The sequence below is a fragment of the Thalia democratica genome, chromosome 1 (genome assembly GCF_965202585.1).
Source record: "Thalia democratica chromosome 1, ktThaDemo2.hap1.1, whole genome shotgun sequence".
Lineage (NCBI taxonomy): Eukaryota > Metazoa > Chordata > Thaliacea > Salpida > Salpidae > Thalia > Thalia democratica.
In genome coordinates this window covers 55,947,152-55,970,717 of record NC_139165.1, presented here as the reverse complement: position 1 = coordinate 55,970,717, position 23,566 = coordinate 55,947,152, and the positions used below count along the sequence as shown (strand labels likewise).

General features: G+C 25.6%; 1 protein-coding gene across 2 annotated transcripts in view; it reads right to left on the bottom strand.

Moving 5' to 3' along the window:
* Positions 1-3,708: 3,708 nt before the first annotated feature.
* Positions 3,709-23,566, bottom strand: part of LOC145831445 (integrator complex subunit 3-like) — a 35,064-nt gene continuing 15,206 nt past the window's right edge. The window contains exons 10-26 of one of the 2 annotated variants that reach the window (XM_082938709.1): positions 21,920-22,074; positions 21,619-21,841; positions 20,706-20,871; positions 16,568-16,666; positions 16,320-16,367; positions 15,704-15,788; positions 15,403-15,532; positions 14,697-14,806; positions 14,263-14,448; positions 13,944-14,106; positions 13,235-13,388; positions 9,659-9,821; positions 8,734-8,931; positions 7,224-7,324; positions 4,590-4,713; positions 4,208-4,283; positions 3,709-3,959 (exon numbers count right to left, since the gene is read on the bottom strand). In XM_082938709.1, coding sequence (XP_082794835.1) covers positions 3,858-3,959; positions 4,208-4,283; positions 4,590-4,713; positions 7,224-7,324; positions 8,734-8,931; positions 9,659-9,821; positions 13,235-13,388; positions 13,944-14,106; positions 14,263-14,448; positions 14,697-14,806; positions 15,403-15,532; positions 15,704-15,788; positions 16,320-16,367; positions 16,568-16,666; positions 20,706-20,871; positions 21,619-21,841; positions 21,920-22,074 — 2,283 coding nt within the window. In that variant the 3' untranslated portion in view covers positions 3,709-3,857. The remainder of the gene's footprint in view (positions 3,960-4,207; positions 4,284-4,589; positions 4,714-7,223; positions 7,325-8,733; positions 8,932-9,658; positions 9,822-13,234; positions 13,389-13,943; positions 14,107-14,262; positions 14,449-14,696; positions 14,807-15,402; positions 15,533-15,703; positions 15,789-16,319; positions 16,368-16,567; positions 16,667-20,705; positions 20,872-21,618; positions 21,842-21,919; positions 22,075-23,566) is intronic. The other variant, XM_082938717.1, reaches the window with a different exon arrangement.

Below are 23,566 nucleotides of genomic sequence, written 5' to 3'. Positions count from 1 at the left end.
AAAATATAAGTAGATATTACAGTTTTACTTAGAGTTTTATATTTATTAAAATTAAACTACACAACCTACCTGTAAAAAATAAATTTGTATAAACGAAAGTATCAACGGGTGGAACTTTTAAAAAAAGATGGTACAACCATATTAATGACTTTAAAAACTATAAAGAGAACGGAACAGAATTATCGAAGTATATATGGAAGCTTAAAAATAAGAACATCGAATACAAAATAGATTGGGAAATTATCCACCACATTGGCAAAGCAAAAAACCCACAAAGCATTTGCAGTACTTGCATATTAGAAAAGGTCGCGATCGCTAAAGCAGACAGAAGGGATAATCTAAACAAACGGTACGAACTCTTTTATTCCTGCCCGCACTTCCGAAAACTCCACTTCAAAACTTAAATTAATCGTAATACAGGCTTTATGCATGCTTTTTAATTTTTGTAACTATAATTTTCTTAAAGTTAATTTTTTTTTTTTTTTTTTTTTTCTAAATTATTCAAGCAAAACTTTAAAATTTTGGTAACTATTATAAGCACAAAACTACTTAAATTTACAATATTCAAGTCACAATAAAATTCAGCTTGATTAAAATGCATCTTAACTTAAGCCTACTTATTACTATTAACCTTATTCTTATTTATTTGTGTTGTTCTTTGATTTTTAAATTTAACTAGAATTTAAACTTTGCCAAAAATTCAAACTTAGTACCATAATTTAACTTGTTTTGTTTTAAGGTAAAAATTTGTTTTAACTGTAAGCTTTCATATAAAGCATTTGAGCGGAATTTTAAATTTTAATAACGATTAAAAGCACAAAATTGTTCAAATTTTCAATAATTACGTCACAATTAAAATAAGCTACACCAATTTCAATTAAATTTTAAGCTCATTTCATTAACTACACTTTTACTTAAGCAATGTTTAGTCTGTAAATTATTTAGAAGAAAAAAGAAAGCTACATACAGCTTTGATTATTGTTAGTATTGTTGTTATATTGATTTTGAAACTTAGCTAAAAATTTAAACTTCTACTAAAACTCAGTCTTAATATTAAAATTTGATTTGTTTAGTTTCTTAAGTAAAAATTTTCAGTAATATTTTGTTTTTATCTTAATTTAATTGTTCAATTGCTATTTTCCATGACTGTCACATATCTTTTTTTAGATTTATTTAAGCACTGAAGAGGTCTTTGACCGAAACTTAGTTTGTAAAATAAATTTTTGAAAGAATAAATATATTACTTCTCCTCCAGCAGTTGAGATCTCTCTATTTGTTTTCTTAAAACCAAAACATATTATAAACGAAAGTATAATAATTTTTTAGATAAGGCAAAGCAGATTCCCGCACGTCTTTTAGCACCAAGTTTTACTTTTAATTACTTATTTTTTTAGTTTTATAAGTATATTTCTATAGTTTACAAAAACTTATTTTGTCGTTTTAACTACTTGATCATGATATTGATTAAGTAACATTTTAATATATTCTTAAAACTAGCATTAAGTTAACTGTTTTACGTTATTTTGTCGTTTAAAAGTACTTTAATAATGCCAATGTAATTTTTTATAAAAGTTTTGGTCTCAGTCTACTGAAACTTGTGGTCTGATGATCGAATTGGCATGATCAATCGTTTTGTTAAACTGGAGCTTGTCTCACGGCAAACGAAAGTTCGGACTTCTGCTCTGCAGACTTTCGCCGATGTTTTTTGTTTTAATTTTTCATATTAACTTTTAAAGTTTAAACAGTTATTTTTTTTTTTAAACTTGATACGTTTAGCTTTCAAGTATCAACTTCTTTTTACTAATTCATAGTTAACTAAAGTTTTTAAATTATTGTTTATTACTTTATCATTTTTGGCTTAAAACTTTAATTACAATCATAAATATTTTACGTACACCAACTAAAACTTTAAAAAAAAAGTTTCTTATTTATTTTTTAAATTCTAGTCTCTAACTTATGATTTTTCGTCCTAAAGTTTTAACCAACCGTTAATATTTACTAACATATCTTAATATAAGCAAATAATAGTTTTTTTAGTACTTGCACTTAATTTATACATTGCTTTGTTTTATGTTCAAGTTTTAACTAATAGTTCAAGTCTACTAACTCTATCTTTTGAACCTGAATTAGTTAATGTTTTTTATTAAATTGATTATTTTGTACTAAAAAGCTCATTGATCGAGATACTGTTTATAATAAAAAGGTAAAAATAATCGACTAAAATTTTTTTTATAATAAAATGATAAACTTATAAATATTTTGATAACCGATTGGCTTAAAATTTGCGAAGACAGCTAAGTATTTTAAAAATATTTTGTTTGTATCTTAAACAACTACATAACATACGCTAACGCTAGTATTTATAATAAGAGTAACGACAATCACTCTAATACATGGGAAAATCTGACTCATTTTTCTTAACTTAAAAGTTTAAAAGCACAACAACTTCTTTTTTATCTATTAACGTATATTAATACAAAGTTTAACAGGCTAGTTATAACGATAAAAAAAATATATTTTTGAGTTCGTGTTTATTGGGTCAGTGATAATGCAAAAAGAAAAGTTAGGTTATTTTCGATTTTTTTAGTCCTCCCATTATATCTAGATTTTTTACTTCAGTGAACTAACTTTAAAAGTTTGTGTCTTTGTTTCTAGTATAAACTTTTTTTGAGATACAGTTTGTTATTGTCTTTAACTAGGGTATCCTTGCTTAGTCAAAAAACAATATAAGTTCACCCATTGATAAACATATTTTTGTTAACATTTCAAAACTTTAATTTTTTCTAGTTCATTTAGTTTTAATTATATTTCCAAATTTAAAACAAAACTATTACTACTTGAAAGTTTGTTTTATTAATTCAAAGAAAAAAAAATTGGAACAAAACGATTTTCGGCTAAAAAGCGGTTATCCTACCGGCAGTGCGTACTAAGATGGCAGTTCACTGTACTTTAATAAGTATGCAATAAACATAAATTCGAAAGTATGCAACATATGTACAGTCCTTTATGGTGCAACTTCTCTTCTTAAAACCAAGGTCGGAGACTTACACGATAGGTTAGAAAATCCTAGCTTTTAGTAATAAGTTTGGATGATTTTTTATCTTTAAAAATTATACAAATTAAATTTACTGTATTATACAAAGAACTTAAGATAATTTACTTTATAAATAGTTTTAAATATCCATTATATAAACAATTTCCAAGAATGTATAATTTTACATTAGGTTAATCTGTACTATTACATACGTATAACCTTAATACCAACCCTGATGCAAAGATAGAAACCGTGTGTTAAATTACTTTAAGAGTAATTAAAAATAAATTTATTATTTAATATATCAGTGTTGCCTTAGTTTAAATAGTATACTTACGAAATTATAATGATGTTATAAAAACAAATCTTATCCATTTTAGCGCGTATTTTGCCCAATTTCTTTATAAAATTTAAATTATTTTTAAGAAAATTGTTGAAACATGTGTATAAAAACATTTTTATATTTACTTCAAAGTTAAGTATTATTGGTTTAAAAATGCGAGTTTGATTAAACTCTCATTGATCTAAAATTTTAAAATATTTTTATTTCTATTTAGACGGACTAATAATATATTCTATAATTATTACATATTCTGTTTGGATTTATTTTTTCCAACTTTAGAAGTCTAACAACATTGTAAGTCAATTAAAGTGCAAAATAAGTTTGTATATGTTTTATTAACTAATACATAAATTCTTTCATTGGGCTAAAGAAACGAGTTATTCAAAACGATAGCTTCAACATTAAAAGAATACAAACTCGAAGACAGTTAAAAAATTAATCTACATTTATAGTGAACTATGATGTTGTAAAATAATAAGTCTAATCACTTTCGCTACTAGAAAGTTTTATTATTTGTTTACTGCTAGACGAATTGTTCAACTTTTTTCTTTTTTTCGGCGGAATATTGTTTTCTTCTTCACTCTGTAGAAAAATATTTTGTTTTTAAAACAAAGTATTATTTCTTCCTATCAACACTTGTATTTTTTTTAAACATTTTCTTAAATAAATACTTCTTCTTAAATAAAAGTTATACAGTGAACAAGCGTTCAAATCTTTTAACACCGTATTTATGAAAATTTTCTTCATAACAAACAAGTAATTATTTTGTCTAGAATTAAAAATAACTTTGTTTAAAATCGTTAAGATCACTAAAAGTTTCAATTAATTACCGAATGTTCACTTTCATCAGAAACTTCTTGGTAAACTTTCTTACGATTGTTATTCCGTTTCTTTGACTTGTAGACTCTAAATAGTTTCATTTTTTTATAAGTATACATAAAATATATTTTTAACAATAAATGAAGTATTTAGATAGAAAAATTAATAATAAAAAAATATATAAGATAAAAACATTATAATGATTATACATTTTTATTTAAAAAAGCTAACTTTTATTTGACGTTTGAAAAGATTTATTTAAATGTTTTTTTAGCTTTACCAAAATATTTACTATAAAATATGTATTTAATATGGTACATTTCAATATAATGTTAATTGTTAACATTTCAAGTAAAACTTTAATTAAAAGATATGCAATTTGAAACAACTAACGGTGATTCGGAGTCATCTTCATCAGGAAGCACGGCTTTTATAAGATCTTTGTGATCTTCTTGGAATGATTCGAGATTATCTTTTAAGTAGAAAAAAGCAGCACACAACGAGTCCTCCGTGAAAACTATTTGAAATAGAAAATTGATTTTAAGCTGGCATTAACTCATATTGATATTTTTAAATATTATAATTTAAATGGTTATTAATTACTCTATTGCACACCTCAACAGTCTCACACTTTTTTGTCTGAGAACTTGAATTAACATTACTCGATGTGAAACTTTAAATTAAGGATCACAAGCTGAAGTTTTCAGCAACTCTTGTTATTTGAGTTAAACATAATGAATCACTTCAAAATGTTTAATATAAAAAAATTTAAATACTTAATATTTCATTAACGAAAAGAAATGATGTGCCAAGCAGGTGTGTCACAGATCGAGCTGAAAGAAATTTCCAAATGAAATTCTCAATTAAAACTGATTCAAAATTACATAAACAAAGACTTGAAAGATTTAATTTCCAAAAATTCAATTAGACCCTGAAATAGAAGATGAATTGTAAAAGCATTTTTTTTGAAAATAAAACTAGCAAAATGCAGTTTTTAGTGAAGATAAACTTTCTTATTATGAGCATGTTTATATCAAACTTCCTGACTTTTATCATTTTTTCTTAGATTTTTCTGATTTTGTGGCTACCCTTGCAAAGTACTTAAGGAATAAATGCGCCAGGTAAGCTAGAACGTGAAGTAAATAGTCACGAAGGACGATGGGTGTTCCTAATTAACAAGGATAGACTTAGCATTAGTGATGTACCGGACTCACTATCCGGGTCCGGATCCGGCCGGATATTGCCAGTTTTGTCTGATATCCAGATCCGGCCGGATCTTGATACGAAAAAAGATCCGGATCCGGTTCTGGCCGGATCCTAATTTGAAAAAAAAAATCCGGATCCGGCCGCATTCTAATTTGAAAAAAAAAGTCCGGATCCGGGTCCGGCCGGACCCTAACAGAGATCCGGCCGATTCAGATCTAGTTAGTAAAAAAGAGCATACAGAAAAGTGTTTTTTCAAAAACAAACTCTGTGTAAATTAAAAAGACTCATATTCGTCTGTTAAAATTAAACATCTACCGTGGTTGGCTAATTTTGTACACGTGACTATTTTAAATTTGTTTACATTTTAACTATAAAATAAATATTTCAGAAATGCAACTTTTTAGTTGTAAAATTAAAAACTTTACTACCAAATTGTCAATCTTATGGCCAGCTGTTCTACTGCTTATTAGATTAAAGTATTTTTTCAGTTTTAAAAATCCTCATTTTGACTCAGGCTAGTTTATACTCACTATAGCTAGTTTTTTTTGACCTAAACAGTGGCAGCCCTGCTAGTTTGAAAATTTTTGAAAATCTTAGGCTGCTTCAGGCTAGTTTAGTTTTTTATAAAAACTCGGGACTAATTTTAAGATTTTTTTTTTTAAAATAAAGGCTAGTTTTCTTTTAGATTTTGAATGAGTTTGAGCTGATCCAGTTTTCAATATTTTGTGATTTTCTAGTTAACTTTGTTCAAGAACTTGATTTCAGAGTGTTAACTGTAAATATTACCTAAAATTTTCACCTTGTGGCTAGCTGTTCTACTAATTATTAGATAAAAGTTTTTTTTTTCAGTTTTTTAAAACCTCATTCTGACTCAGGCTTATCTTTTATAAATATCAATAAAACATAATGTCAGTTTATAATAGCAATTGTATTAAAAATTAATAACTAAGAGTCTTCTAACTACTGATGTACCGGACTCACTATCCGGGTCCGGATCCGGCCGGATATTGCCACTGTTGTCTGATAAACGGATCCGGCCAGATCTTGATATGAAAAAAAGATCCGGATCCGGTTCCGGCCGGATCCTAGTTTGAAAAAAAAGTCCGGATCCAGGTCCGGTACATCACTACTTAGCATAGACTTCTAGACAATTTTATCTATTTGTTTGTGCGTTTAATAGCTTTTTAATTGAGATTATTCCTTTAAATTTTTAAAATAGGCTATAATAAAACTTTTCAACTATTCTCAATAAAATTTGATTGAAAAACAATTAAAATAACTGTCACAACGCCTTAAACTGAAAAAAAACTCAGCATGAAATCTTTTTTTATAAAAAAAAACATTTTTTTTATCATTCAATTTGAATAAAAACTGTGACAGTCATTTTTAATGTTTTTTCAACAGTTTTTACTAATTTTTATCATAAACTGTCCGATCCTTATATAGGCAGACTACCTATATACATTTCATTTTAATTATTCTAGAGTCTAATTCTGTCTTAAAAATAGTATTTTTTTGAATTGCATTTACTTAAAAAAAATATTTGTGCTTCAATGATCCAGGAGGGATGTCGAGCTATGTAGGTCATTGTTACGTGTTTCATTAACTGTTATTATTTTTACAGATCGTTCATTATTTAAACCTTGAAAATTTAATAAACTAAATAAGAAGTTATTCTACAAATATAAATTCAAATAAAATCCTCTTATACTCAATTAAATTGATAATATATATATGAAGTTAAAGATACGATATACAAGTAAACAAGCTAAACTTAATTTTAATCGCTTTTATTAACACAGTTAAATAAGATAAACTTACATTTACATGATTTAGAGAGATTGCATTTTCTTAAACTTTCCAAATGTTTCAACATGTCATTTATTGTGTTTTGATTTGAGCTTGAATTAGACTTTGAACTTCTACAAATTTTATTAGGTTAATTTAGTAAATATAAACATTTAGGGCATAGGGGAGAGATTTTTTTCATAATTTAATATAGTTTTATAGAGTTTTAACTAAGCATTAAGATGCTTTTTACAGATTTTTAACTTTTTTTTTCAAATATAGCAGGTCAAAGTCAGAGGCAACCATAAGTTCCTTATGGAAGGCGCAAACTAAAATCGCGAAAAAAGGCTATTTCACGAAAAATCTATCTTCTTCTACGTTTTTTTGGAGAAATACCTCAAACTTTCAGGAAATGTTCCTTGCAATATTTAGAAAAATTTTACGGAATGAATTAAAAAAAAATAATAGATAAAAACTTTACTAAATACATGAACAAAAAAAAAAATTTGTCATGGATTTTTTTGTTCCTACAAAACTTTTTAAAGATTGCAAGGTACATATCTTAAAAGTTTGAGGTATTTATCTCAAAAATCGTAGGAAAAGATAGATTTTTAGTGATTTCTAGTTATTCGCCGTTTTAGTTTGCGACTCCCATAAGGAACCTATTGTAGACTCCAACTTTGACCGGCTATATCTCAAAAACTTTTTTAAGTTTCAAAAATCTGTAAAAAGCAACTTGTAGTTTAATTAAAACTTAATAAAATAAGACTAAATTGTGAAAAAGATGATATATTTCCCCTATGGCCTTAAATATGTTCTTTCTTATACAACTTCTACATACTAGTAAATGCTATAAGTCTATTTATCAACTAGAAGAAAAGAACAAAAGTTGGTTTAAATATTTCCTATTTCAGCTTACACACTGTTTCATAATTTTCTAAAAAGATTATTCAAATAATTAAAAACATATAAAGTAATACTTTAAAATGATTTTATTCTAAAATAAAGGTATTACATTTCTTTTATTATAAATGTTTGAATTTAATTTATTATAAGATAAAAAATTATTAGTTATTTAAATAAGATATTTTAAATTAATCAACATAAGTGAAAGGTCCTAGTTAAATACTGTAGTATACATATTCTATAGTCAATAACGACTTTAGATTAGCACATAAATAACAAAACCTATTTGATACTGACTCGGAAACTAAAAAATGACAACTCAAATTAAATTTATAATGCTCCATTTCAATGAAAACCATATTGTTATAAAATGATAAGTCTTAAAAGCGATAAAACATTATTTAATATTTGCTTTAAAAAAAAATTACTAAACGTTTTGAAAATATTAAAAATGAAATTAGCTCGTTTACTTAGGTAATTCTTTTATAATAAAAAAAATTCTTAATAATCAAATGCATTCAAGTTAAATTACATAAACAAATGAAAACTAAATTGATAATAATTTGCTTAATAACATAAAAGTAAAAAACGCATAAATTTACAAAACTGCCTAAAGCTTGAGATATGTATTTATTACCTTCCTTTTAGAATTCTTGATCTCATTGGTCTTTTTGTTGGATTTTGCATTTTGTTCTGTTTTGTCAACAATGTTGAAACGCTTGCAGCTAACTCATTACTATAATTCATTGCCCAATGACGTAATAAAGACAAAGTGAATTTATCTTCATTAACACATCTACGTGTCAATATATGACGGAGAATGGTTTGCGTTGGTCTGTTATAAGGTATAGACTAACTTAAATACAAAGTATAATAAACAGTGTATATCATTACAACCATTTCTGCAAAAAACTTGTCATCAGTACTACTAGTACGCAAAACTTTATTGAATTTCCAATTTATAAAATAAACAGAACATGCTTAAGGAATTATGTACTGTTTCTAAGTCTTATGAAAAGTCCACTTTTTATTTCTAAGTTTATCTTGCTTTGTAAGTTTTTATGTAAGTTCCAAGATACTATAAATACTAAGTTATAATATTCTTTCAAGATAAAAACCAAAAACAATAAATAAAACCAATTATGAAAGGTGCAAACTAGAAGTTATATAAATAATTTTTATCAGAAATTTTTATTCTCCTTAGTTTTTAAGTGTACGCTTGATATTTTTATTTGAGTTGCAAGAATTGTTTTTATAAAAAAATTTCAAAACTAATTTACAATATATTCATTTTTAATGGTTACATGATTTTTTACTATACTATTTTTTTTAAGTATTAAACTTAAAGTCAGTCTTAGCAAATTTATTTTGAAGAGGGCTAAACTAAAATATTAAATAACTTTTGAAACATTCAATATGAGTGATCTGTATATAAACGTTCTAATTTAAGTTAAATTTTTTTTCTAAAAACTATAAATTTCAAAAACAGTTTTGAAATCAGGCAGTAATATGCAGTTTAAAAAAATGCAATACAAAAGATATCAAGTTCAAACAAAACTAACTTAACATGTTTAAGTATAGCCAGCACACTAGTGAGTGCCTCAGGATGGTGATTCTCGTCAAGTTTCACCAGCAGCGGTAGAACAGGATCAAGGGGAATATCATGGGAAAATAGCAATTTCCAAATCGAGTACTGTTCAAAAGATGACCAGTCCAAACTTTTTTCTGTTAAGAAAAAAAACATGTTATAAGTCATATAAAAGATTATTTAACATACTAAAATTGTAAACATTTAAAAGTTTGTTTAATCAACATTTATACCGTTTTTTTTTATTATTATCAATAAAAATAATCAACAAAAATTTGCTTAAAATCAACTATGTATTTAAAACTAAGTAAGCATTTATCTAAAACACACCAAAATTGACCTTAAAAAATAAAAGTTTAAAACGTCTGATAGCTAAAGACAGCGGCTATGATTTTAAGAATTTTAGCATTATTTGATTAATTTTAGTATACTAGCACGTTTATTTTATTATAAAACCTAAGTAGTGCTCATTTAAGTTTAATTTTATTTACTAAAAATGGTATGGTTGAGCAAATCTTCTAGACAGCGGGTCAAATTATCCAGAAAGTTTTTTGCGACCCGAACTTATTTTAAAAATCTCAAGACGGTCGCGTTGTTAAAAAAAATTGTACTATAAAAACTGCTAAAAACACTACTGTATACTAAATATTTAATTTAGGCAAATTTTTAAATATTCTATAAATAGTTTAACTTCATTCATTTTGCAAAAAAAATACAAAATATACGCTGGCCACACCTAGGTTAAACTAAACAGTTATATCTCTTTTTTTTGAATGTACTGTCCTATAGTACCTTATAAGATAGTTCAAATATCAAAAATAAACAAGAATATTTATTCCATACTTTGTGATATAAGTAATAAAAATAAAGCTTAATAAGTGTATAAATCATAAAAAAATTGTAAAATATATTAGAAAATAATGGACTGCTTATGAAACAAAAATAATTTATATATATATATAAATAAAATAAGGTTATTATTCAAGCTTGAACACCTTTTACACTACCAGTATTTTAAAAATACTGGTACATATGTTTCATAAGACTAGACGCCTTAATCATCAGTCAAGTATATATACTCTTTTTTTGTTTTTTTGTATATTTTTCGCATCTATGTTTAGTAAAGTGCTTTTTATTTTATATTAAACTGGCTGATGATTAAGGCGTCTAGTCTTATGAAACATATGTACCAGTATTTTTAAAATCGTACATTTCAATAAATTATTTAAAAGCCCTTCAAGTGGGCTCAGTAGAAGGTGTTGAAGTTTGAATAATAACCTTATATAAATATATTAAAAAGGTTTATTTAAAGATGCAAAACTCAAAGGACTCGAGTTTCGTGACTATTCACTCATCAGCTTTAAAACAAGTTTAAAATAAAGCACAAAACAAAATCACTAATGAAAGTTAAAAAATTTTTTGCATAAATAGATTATGACGTAATTTTGAAACTATCAAAAATCATGCAAAACGGCTTGTGCAAAAATTAATTTACCAATCAACAATAAACTGGCAAAAATTCATACAACTTCAGTGAGTAACTATATATTAGGACAGATAATTGAAAGAGATAAAGATAAAATTAAGATGCAAATTGAAATTTAGGTTATTTTAAGATGAAATTAAAACTTGTTAAACTTTAAAAGCGACTTTTTATATGTCTACAAGACGATACAAACTCACTTCTTTTGTTTAGGCATCTCTTGTCTTTCAGTGCATATACAACGGCTGATGCTTCTTTGAGACACAGCCTACATATTGGGCTATTGCCGTCGGCTATAGGCTGTGCCCTTTTTATAACTTCCCAGGATATTTCGAAGTCAATGCCGCTGCGCTTTAAGCCACAAACATACTTCGAAAGTTCAGTGTCATTTTCATATATGCCGCCTTTAAAAGATTTTTTATGATTGGCATACCTGAATCTAAACTGAGTCGAGCACAAGCCGACATAGAACCTCGTCTCAACGCCAGAGTTAACTGTGGCCTTGTAGACGATGTTCTCTGAACGGCAATTACCCCCTTTCAAATTATATTTACAGCTACCAGCGCAGCCACATTGACTTTGAACTTGCGTTAACTCTGGCGTTAAGACGAGGTTCTATGTCGGCTTGTGCTCGACTCAGTTTAGATTCAGGTATGCCAATCATAAAAAATCTTTTAAAGGCGGCATATATGAAAATGACACTGAACTTTCGAAGTATGTTTGTGGCTTAAAGCGCAGCGGCATTGACTTCGAAATATCCTAGGAAGTTATAAAAAGGGCACAGCCTATAGCCGACGGCAATAGCCCAATATGTAGGCTGTGTCTCAAAGAAGCATCAGCCGTTGTATATGCACTGAAAGACAAGAGATGCCTAAACAAAAGAAGCGAGTTTGTATCGTCTTGTAGACATATAAAAAGTCGCTTTTAAAGTTTAACAAGTTTTAATTTCATCTTAAAAAAACCTAAATTTCAATTTGCATCTTAATTTTATCTTTATCTTTTTCAATTATCTGTCCTAATATATAGTTACTCACTGAAGTTGTATGAATTTTTGCCAGTTTATTGTTGATTGGTAAATTAATTTTTGCACAAGCCGTTTTGCATGATTTTTGATAGTTTCAAAATTACGTCAAAATCTATTTATGTAAAAATTTTTTTAACTTTCATTAGTGATTTTGTTTTGTGCTTTTGTTTTAACTTGTTTTGAAGCTGATGAGTGAATAGTCACGAAACTTGAGTCCTTTGAGTTTTGCATCTTTAAATAAACCTTTTTAATAATAAAGCCCTCAAGGTGGGCTCAGTGTGAAAAATTTAATTTATTAAGTTAAATAACTTAATTCTATACATATATATATACAACTACAAAATAAACGATGGACTGTTTTAAAATAAGTACAATTGCACATTTAGTCACTGGTTCAAAATTTACACAAAAAACTAAAAATCAAAACAACTTATATTTATTGACCATTTTCAATTAGCCTCTACAAAAGAGCGAGGTCTTAAAAACTAAAATAAGAACTATACCAATAACTGACTTTTTCCATTACTTTATTTTCTCTAAAAGTGTTTTATAAAGTTTAAAAAAAAAAAAAAATGCTTTTTGAATAGGTTAGTCAAAAAAATGATGATATAACCAAAGGAAAAAAAAGCAAGACAAAGTATTATAAGCTAGAAGCTGTTTACAAAAACTAGTTTTATGTGAACGTACACCTTATAATCTTAATTATTGTTTATTGTGCAATATTAGATCAAAACCGGAGTCACTTAAACAGAAAACACAAAATGAGAAAAAAATGGCTTATGTTTAATAACAAAATTTAAACGTAACAAGCATTAAATTACGCAAAGGTACATGTGTAAATATGTATAATAACTACAAAAATATCAATAGAAGAAGTCGACTTAATACTTTAACAAATAAGTATCTTAGTTAAATTTAAGTAACATTTAATGCTTTATTCGAAATAAAACAAATATTGTCTAGTATAAACGTATTCAAATATAAATTATTACATACTGTAAATAATGGGTGTATTTATTAATAAAAAGTTTGAATTAACTAACCCAAAGTTTGCATGGCTTTATCTTCAGTGGTCATTATAAGCTCACCACACATGATTGAAAACTGTAGCTGTTCGAGTTTTTTTGGATATATAGCGCCAACAACGCATTTGATAAACTGATGACAATCCTTACTGTCCACTAGCTCAACACGAAACTAAATTTACAAAAATAACATTTAAAGAGATAAAATTTATCACTGAGCAGTTTTGGTATGCATAACTAGCAAAAATTTAAAAAAATACAATTATAAGTGTTTTATAGGTTGACACTAGAAATATTACTGATTTGAAACTGTAGAACTCTGTTTCAAAAAATAAATAAAATAACTTTTATTTATAAATTAAAAAAAAAAAATTCTGTCATTTTCTCCCTTTATAATAGAATAAATCTGTTAATCACAATAATTATTTTTTATTTCACAAAAAAAAGCCTTGGTGTAATTTTTAGTAACGATTTAAAGTTTAAAAACTATGGTTTAACATACAACTATACAACAAAGTTATTATTTAAATTGATAGCAATTATAATTAAATACTTATAAAAAAATTATAACATTTTGTGAACAACTTTTTATGTTTCTATAAAATTCAACTTGACAAGTAAAAAAAGTATACTGAAAAGTTATTCTGGCATTATTTTTATAACAAATACTAATAAAGAATGTTAAAATTTTGTAAAATTTATTTCAAAGAAAGAAAAAAATACTAACAGTTTTGTATAAATAAGGAACCATGTGCACTAGTAAAACAGGCTGTTCTCTTTCCATAAACTGAAAGTCGTCGATTAAACATTTCGATATTTCACCAAGTATCGTGTGTTTAGCAAACATTCTGTACAACAACCTGCCGTCTATCGGTTGCTTTGATGGCTTTCTTTATGGTACAAGCATAAATTAAAAATATAATAATGATACAAAAAAATACGAACATTATACTTAAAATTGCATAACTTACAGCTTTAGCTATACTATTTTAAGTTTTAGTTTTAAAGTTACAATAGTTTTAATCACTGTAAGTAAAAAAGCTAACTGAATTGAAAGACAGAAAAGTAATAGACTGCTAGTAAATCGGTCTGTTTCACGCATAGCCACCAAAATATTTTGCCACTTTTTAAATCTGTTTGTTGCATCAGTGTCCTCCTTGCGTTTTTTGAAACTTGTCAGCACGCTTTTGTACACCTGGTAAATGCTCTTCTTCTGAAAACTGCTCACAAATCTGTTTTTTTTGTTAATATATACATAAATTTATTGTAAAATTTTTCTCAACGCCAAAGAGTTTTCAAGTTACAAAATTTTCAAGTTGTAAAGTTTTGGTGGAATGAGGAATTAAGGTATAAAAACTTTCGCAAGCTTTTATAGCCAAAATAAGTTATTGCAGAAGTTATATTTCAATATAATCATTAATCACTATTTATTTTACTTTTATAACTTAACTTTTTTTTAACTTTAAGACCAATGACTTACGGTGAGCAACTTTCACTTAATTGTTCAAAATTTAGTTTCTTTAGTTGAGTCTTATGCAAGTTAATGAGACATCTCGCAAAACCTTTTTCTTGATTACTATTCCAATTTACCTGTTATATTTGTTTCATAAAAAATATATCAAAGCTTGAAATAAGAAAAAATTTTGTAGTTATTTACAAAGGCTTTTAAAGTATTTAGTAACCAATAACCTACAATTAAAAGATTAAATAATGAACTAGAATAAAAAACTTGGTTTTATAAATGTCTAATACGAGCCCAAGTTAAAACTTTTCAGCTTTAAAAATTTTTCTAAGTACATACATCTTACCTCCACTCGACTAAAACAAAAAAAAAAACAAAGCTAGCCTAGCTAACAGATTAAGTTTTAACAACTTAGTGTTTGATTGAATATAAAATATTTATGTGTAGAAAAATGCACTCATTTTTAGTTTCAACAGTTTGTCGTGTTTGTAAAAGTTAAATGTTGTATTGTTGCTAGTTTTATTAACTGATTGCAAACAAATCAATAAAATGAACGTACAAATTGGTTAAGTAAAAAATATGATATGAAGACCTTGCTTCAAAGTTAACCACATCGTACATATCCTTTTTCTTATTAACTATTAAAAATATAAACTGTTTATATGAACTGTAATTTCAAAATCTTGAATTTTTCTGAATAAATTTAGTCTATAATAAGACGAACAAAAGTATTTTCAGCTTGCTTGCAAATGCTTATCATTTGTTCTCTGCTATCGTCATCTTTTTCATTAGAAATATCCAATGGAAGTTGAAAATCTTTAAGTAGTTTTAATAGTTGTTTATCATCTGGTAAACTGTTTAAAATTCAGGTCTAGTTATTGATATAAATGAATAATTTGTGCAATAAAAAATGTTAAGTTATCAAAAAAGTTATTTTATATTTTTTTAAAATTTATAATCACGATTTTAATGTTGAAAGTATTAATTAAGTCAAAAAAAATATTTTCTAGGAAATAAATAAATACTTTGGTAAAGCTTCAAGATGTTCTATGTTATCATCAGGAAAATGATTAGTATCTCTTGGTTCTGTACCTTGTTCTTGTTTAATATCTGTAGAAGATATTTATATAAACTAGTTGAACGATAATTAATAAACTATGATCAAATTTAACTTTTAAAACTATAGAAAAAATTTATCAAAAAAAACTTTATTTATCAAAATATTAGTCTTAATTTATTTTTAAACTATACTTTAAAATTTTGCTTAAACAATATAATGGTGGAAAGTTAGACTAGATTTTATTTGAAAAATAGTTGTAGATAAGTTAGTAAGTACAGCTATAACAAAGTTACTTTATAGTACATTTGTAATAGTACATACCAGTAAACTTTTCAGTTTAACCTAAATAAGACACCTACTTGAAACTTTTTAAGTTTCTATAAAAAACTATACACATATATTTTAAATAAAAATTAAATATTAGTATAAATTTTTGTAATCTTCTCAAGTTAGTAACTAAACAAACTACATGAAACTTCAGTCATTAACTTTGGACCAATTTATAGTTAATTCCAAAAGTACCAATTTTCAGACTATTTTTATAAAAAATAATCAACGTTTTATCAAAATAAATTAGAAACCTGTATCTTCGTCGCTGGAGAATTCTGCTGGATCACTTTCTTCACCTGCTGAAAATTATAATACAAAGTTATAGGTATTAAAAGCATTTACAAACTAAAGAACTGTTTTACGATGATTAAAATCGTTTAGCTTATAAGAATTAAATTTACTTCTTGTTCTTAATCGTGAAAACAACTAATACAAAATTAATATAGTACTCAATAAAAGGCTTTTGTAATGTTTTTTACTAATATAAAATAAAACTAACGTTGATCTTGAATTGGCGAACTGGAAGGTCTTTTATCTTGATTACCTTGATCTAGAACTTGTAACAATGGTGACTGATTAAATTGCAGAGGTACTGAACCTTAAATATTTAAAAATCTAAGTTTGGAATTCAATCAAAAAGCAATGTTAAGGCCATAGGGGGGGTAAGTCATGTTTTTTACAAGTTGATTTATCTAAAGAGTTTTTTCTAAGCTTGAAGATGTTTTATATTGTTTTAAAAAATTCAAATTACTTTTTGAGATATTACTAGTCAAAGTCGTTCCGCATAATAGGTTCCCTATGGAAAGGGAAAACTAAAACAGCAAAAAAAGACTATTATATTTAAAATCTATCTCCTCCTACATTTTTTTTAAGCAATCTTCTTCAAACTTTCACAGTCTAATCTTTTAACAATAACAAAAAACGTTACTCTGGAATTAAAAAAAGTAAATTTTTTTTTTTTGGAAAAATAAACAATTTTTTTTTTTTGATAAAATTTTACTTTTTTTACATTATTAAAATTCTAAAGTAACGTTTTTTCCTTTTAATATAAAGACATTTCCTGAAAATTTGAAGAAGATTGCTTGAAAAATGAAGGAGGAGATATATTTTAAATATAATAGTCTTTTTTTGCTGTTTTAGTTTTTTTAGATTTTTAGTGATTTTTTCTATTTCCGAGAAAATTTACCCCGAAAAATTTGCAGTCCATATGTTTGTATCGGAAAATTTTTACAAAAAATAAAATATCTCAAAAGTTAAATGATATTTTTGAATTCTATAAAAACTAGCTTGTAGTTTGTAAGTTTGTATTTAAAGCTTACATATAAAAGCCATAGTCATGGTTGCCACGGATCAAGCTGAGAAAAATTTCCTGACTTTTTACCAAAATTTTCCTGACTTTTCTAAATCAAACTCTTAAATTAAACTAATTCTAAAATACATAATCTAACACTTGAAACTATATAAAGCTTTCAATCTAATTTTAATACAGGTTAAAAACAACAGTTTTTTGCTGAATTCAATCATCAAACTTCCAGTACATCACTTGAACCAACTGTGTATGATTGATGTATTTGTAATAAACAACTCTATCAGCAAAATACTTGTATTATTACCTTATAAACACAGCTTGTCTGAAAAAAGACACATTTTTTTAGCATTTCCTAGCATAAATGTATCTAGATAAACAAACGACATATAAGGAATTTTACAATTAAAACCTTTAATTAATAACGAACTTTCACAACTAAAATCTTAAAACAATAACGAACTTTTACAGTTGAAAACTTAAAACAATAAATAACTTAATCAAATACTGTTTTTTTTTTTAATTTATGTACTAAAATTTATTTTCTCCGTTTTTTTATTAGCACTTCAACCTCTTCATCTAATGAAAGTATCCTTCATCTGGTCTGCATCCCGCTTTTTCTTGGCAGTTAAAATCATTTGCCTCATTTTATTTAAATCGCTTTCATCTGCTGGTAGTACCAGTAATAAGCTATTTATATAACTAAAAAAGTAAACTTTAGTCAGACTTAGCATATAAGTTGTAAAATAACCTAGAAGTTAAAAATATCTAAACATGTTATACTTATATAAATTGTTCACTTAGTTTAATAAAATACTACCCAAACTATTTAACATAAAATCCTTAAATTAAAAATCAATTAAAAAAGAATATACTTAAGTAACTGTAAAAAAAAGACTTAAAAGGAAACTATATGTATGTTGTATAAAATATTTTCTCTTATCATTTAGTATAAAACTTGTAACAAATAAATATACTCTCATTTACTTTAAAAACTTAAGTTACTCTACAAAAAATACAAATAATAAGTAAACTTAATCTTCGTATATACCTCTTTTATAACTTATTTTATAAAATACTAAATTAACTGCTTAATTATAAAGAACTCAATAATTTACTTAAAAAAAAAACACTTTGATTCTAAAATTATGTAAGATAAACTTTTGTGTATATATCACAGTTTCACTATGGAAGTGTCCTTGCTACAGATCACCAATACTAAAAAGCTTACAAAATCTGCTTGTTTAAGTAGGGTACTTGTTTAAGTAGGGTACTTGTTCAATATGTTAATATAAAATTTTTGCAGTTTTATAAAGGAAACTTTACTAATATTTACCAGATGAAGGCATTGGAAATAATATTAAATATTTTTGTAAATTTCTAGGAAAATGTTTGAATTTTTTTCTGACTTTTAAGGATTTTTAATTAATTTTTATAATTTGAAGGCTTTTGAAAATAAGGGACTTTGTAAATTTAAACTGACAAAATCTGACTTTTTTGTTTAAATTTTATCAAATTTCTTGACTTTTTTTCAAAACCCCCCATTTTTTCCTGACTTTTGTAATTTTTAAAAATTGGCAACCCTGCATAGTTAATTTTGTAAAAAAAAATGTCGGACCCCCCCTATGGCCTTAATCTGTAGATAAAATAATGTCATCTACATTTATGTCAAGCTACTTATTAATTAGGTTTTATAGAAAATTATAAATATATGTTTTGAATTTTTGAGATAATATGCAATAAACTATGGAATATAGTTGTTAATTGATAAAATAGTTTGCGTCTCCCATAAGGATACTATTGTTGCCTCCGACTTTGATCGGCTATATCTCAAAAAATTAATTTGAACTTTTAAAATTTGTAAAAAGTATCTTGTAGCTTAGTAAAAACTATACAAAATAAGAACAAATTTCAAAAAAATGGTGTTTCCCCCTATGCCCTTAACTTTTTTATAAAACGTATTTCATAACTTGGTGTTAAACTTAAGTAAATTAAAAAAAGTACTTTTATTTTATTAACTTTTTTTTAATCAAAAATTTATCTTTAATTTTAAAGGGTGTAATAAAACAACAAACTATTTATCAAAATATACTTTAGGGTGCTTTTTTATAGCTAAAAACTTTAGTGCTTGAATAATTTTACAAGAAAAAACGGTTTATATTTAAAATACTACTAACACTTTACATTAACATTTATCTCATAAATGTCCAATAAGTGTATATTACTATATTTATATTCTGTTAAAATATCTTAAATAAAAACGTATTTGAACTAACTTTTTTATACAAAAGTCATACAGATTTTTTCAGAATACTTACAATTATATACGTCAATAGTTTCAAATAGTTTTTGTATTATTTTGAGATATTTAAATTGAAGCTTTTAATCAATCAAACATTTATTGCACTACTTCTACACTGTTCCTATTTTCAGTAGTGTTAAAAATTCAATGGGTATATATTTATTGTACCCTAAATCTTCAACTATTACAATTAAAAGAATAACTATTTTAAATTTCGTTTTTTAATTCTTGATCTTATACTTTATATTGCTGTTACTCTTTGAACCAAAAAAAAGAAACCGGAGCTAAAGGGTTAAGCTCTTTAACTAATTATTACTTCAATAGTGGTAGCTCCACTGCAATATTTTAATTGATAGTTCAAATTGATATCTTAAATTCTTTAAATATAAAATAAATTATAACTTAAATAGTCAAAATACACACCAGAATCAGGTGAAACTGAAGCAAAAACTATCCTGAGCTTTAAAAATCTTTGCATTAGCTTTGTAGTACCATAGTTATTGATAGAAATATAATGATTTGCTCTAGTGACAGTTATTTAAGCTTTTAATAGAAATTTTAATAACAAATTAAGTTACAAAAATTTATAAGAATGTAGATCTACATTGTTTTAATCATAGTTTATATAGAATTATAGTTAGAAAAGCAGTCAATTCCTCTTAAAAAGACTTAAATTAAAATCATATATATGCTTTTGAAGACATATGTCATATTTTGTTAGGCAGCTAAAAAACTACAAATACTACTATTATTGAACACTTATGCTATAAAAAGCCGGAGTTGCTTGATAAAGTAGCAAGTTAATTACATCTAAAACATTTTGGATTAAATAAAAAAAAGATGAGTAATATAATTTTCTTTAACTACTTATTAATTTAAAAGTATTTTACTGCACTACAAATTAAATACAGTGAATAAAAATGTTTAACTATATTTTCCATACATTAAAAATTATCAAGTTAAGTGAATACAACAACTAGATTTTTTTTATCATGTAGAAAAACTCAATCTAATAAATAAAATCACTACCGTGATTATCAAAGTTGTAGTGCTTCCCAAAAACTGTTCTCACAAGTTGAGTAATTTCGTCATTACTTCTGGAAAAATTCTGAACTGTATGAAGTATAGGCTGAATATTTTTCAAAACCTGGAGCTTCATAATAAAATCTAGAGTCGTTTGAATACCATTGTTAAGCTGAAAAGTTATAATTAAATCGCATGTTAAATAAAAAATGTAGATATTTTTTTTAAACTAACCTGTGTATTATTTTTATTATAACTTTAATTTTTGCCTTTGCATTTTCTACATAACAGTAATTGTCAACACTTTAACTGTAAAAAACTTCTATTTAAAAGATCATTCAAAAAATTATTAGAGTTATTAAAAATGTGTCTTTAATAAACTAAATATTATACTTTTACAACAAATTTTAAGTACCTGATGCAATATTAATATTTTTTAATATCTAATACAATTTATCTTAAGTTTATCAAGAAAAAAACATTCTGTATAAATAAAATTAGTTTTAATTCATGAATTTTTTGAATTTATTTATATTATGTTACTTATGAAATTAATTTAAATTACAGTTGTATTGACTTGCCGTATTTTGTTAGAAAATATTCATAGACTAATGTAAATATATTTTTTGTAATATATAACAGTAAAACCATTATTTTAAAAAGCTTCAAAATGTTATAGATATCAGAGACTACAGTACACCAAAAAAGTGTTCACTTTAACTCTATGAAAATCTTAAGTTGACATATGTGAAGCAGTTTTATAATTTACATAGAAGTATAACTTACATCAAAATAGTTTACTTCTTTTAAAATGTAGACATATTAGTACATTTATTTATTATGGAAGTATTAGCTATTTAACATATGTCAAACTAATTTAAAATCCTTTATTTTTATTCATCAAAACTATTAAACTGACCAGATTATACAAACTGGGTGGAAACTCGTACTTTAGATACTTGCACATGCCAACTACAATGTTGAAACTAAGGTTTGGGGCACTTCTAGCCATTAATAGTGCCCCAGGCTCAACATCCATAATTTGTTTACTATTCGTTGAAAAATACCAGTCCCATGTCAAAGCAGTTAAGTTTTGGCTTTGTGGAGGTTCGTAAATCAGAAGAAGTTTCAAAAACTCGTACCTGTTATTAACTAGTTAGTAATTACCTAACATCAACTTAAAATTCAAAAAATATTTAAGATGTAGTAAAACTTATAACCTAGGAACTACGTCAGAGGCAAGAAGATCATTAGTTGGGTGTATACAGGTCACTACGAATCGAATAATATCTTGCTTTAATGTAACTGAAAACTCCGTTGATAGCCACTCTTTCTGTATCCACGAATAGTACGTTGGAGCTTGATGTTTTTTGACCTTAATGTAATATAAAGTATTAAATTTCTTTAAAATACATTAATTTATCATAATAACTTTTGTTTAGCATTAAGAAGTTATTACTTTTTGTAACTTTATTACAAAATTAAGACAAAAAAAAAAAACACATTATAAAAACAAATGTTCAGTAGTGCTCAACCTTGGCGCGTACAAGAATAGAGCACAATAACCATTTACTAGATGGTTTGATATTTTAAACTAGTTTTCTTTAAACTGGTTATAATAAAATTTTTATATAAGTTAAAAAAAATTCATGTACTTTGATAACAAAAACTTACATTTATCTTATTGTTGATATACATCCTAAATATAAAGCTTGTGTAGAAAATAAACTAAAAGTTGTTACATGATTATTATATTCATTTTTACTTACTATAAATAAAATATTATTATAATTCAAAAAAAAAGCTTTTATTTTGTAATCATTATTAACGCTTGAAGTACTTTCAAATGCGTCGTCACCATGCTAGTAGAACAATAACTGAAAGATATAGTAATTAAGATTAAGACAAGAAATTAAAAAACAGTTAAGAAACAAAAAAACTCAAATAACGATTGACATACCAGAAGGACGATTTGAGAAACTTGAATATTATTACTGTTTAATTTGCTTTGAAAAGGCTTACGTTTATTTTATTTACTTTTTTATTCTACTTATCTACTGTTGTTTTAATAAAAACTTTTCTATAATACTGTAATTTTAATCTCAAGATTTCAAGTTTTCACATTGAGAGCTTTTGAAATTTTATCACAGTAAGTAAACACTAGTAATAATATTTTGAAAACTTTGCTTTAAAGCATATTAAACAACTATATATGTAATAGAACAATACAACACTATGTTTATCATCTGTATTAAAAACGCCATAAAAACTAGCAATTTAAACCAAAGTTTTTTTAAAATTAATTGATATCCTGAGAAAAACTTGTTGTAAAAGATTGTTGAAATTCATTTGAATGCAAATCGAAATACTTTTAAAATTTATAATAGATGAATATAAATTTCCTAGGTAAAATAATTCAAATACATAATAAAAGTATAAACTTAAACATATTTTTGCCATTTTGTTTTTATCACAAAAACGCAAAAAAAACTTACCAAACAGACTGTTATTAAATAAATTATCAATCAATATATGTAAAAACAAGTTTAATTTATATGAGTTATAGGACAAAGAGCTATTTAAATATATAAATAAGTTACATGATATTATAGTTTATGTCAAACTCAATATTGTTTTAATTATTGTAGCTTTTATTTATCATTGCACTGCCTGGCAAAATACTTTGATGTTTTATCATCAAAACTTACTTTATTAAGTATGTAGTAGGAATGGTAAAAAGAAATTGTACATATTTTATTTAGTTTTAGTTGATACAAAATAAAATTTTAGTGAATACGTCATCCATCGGAAAAGGTGACAATTTGAATGAGATTTTATAATTCAACTGAGGATCTCGTTTGATTTAT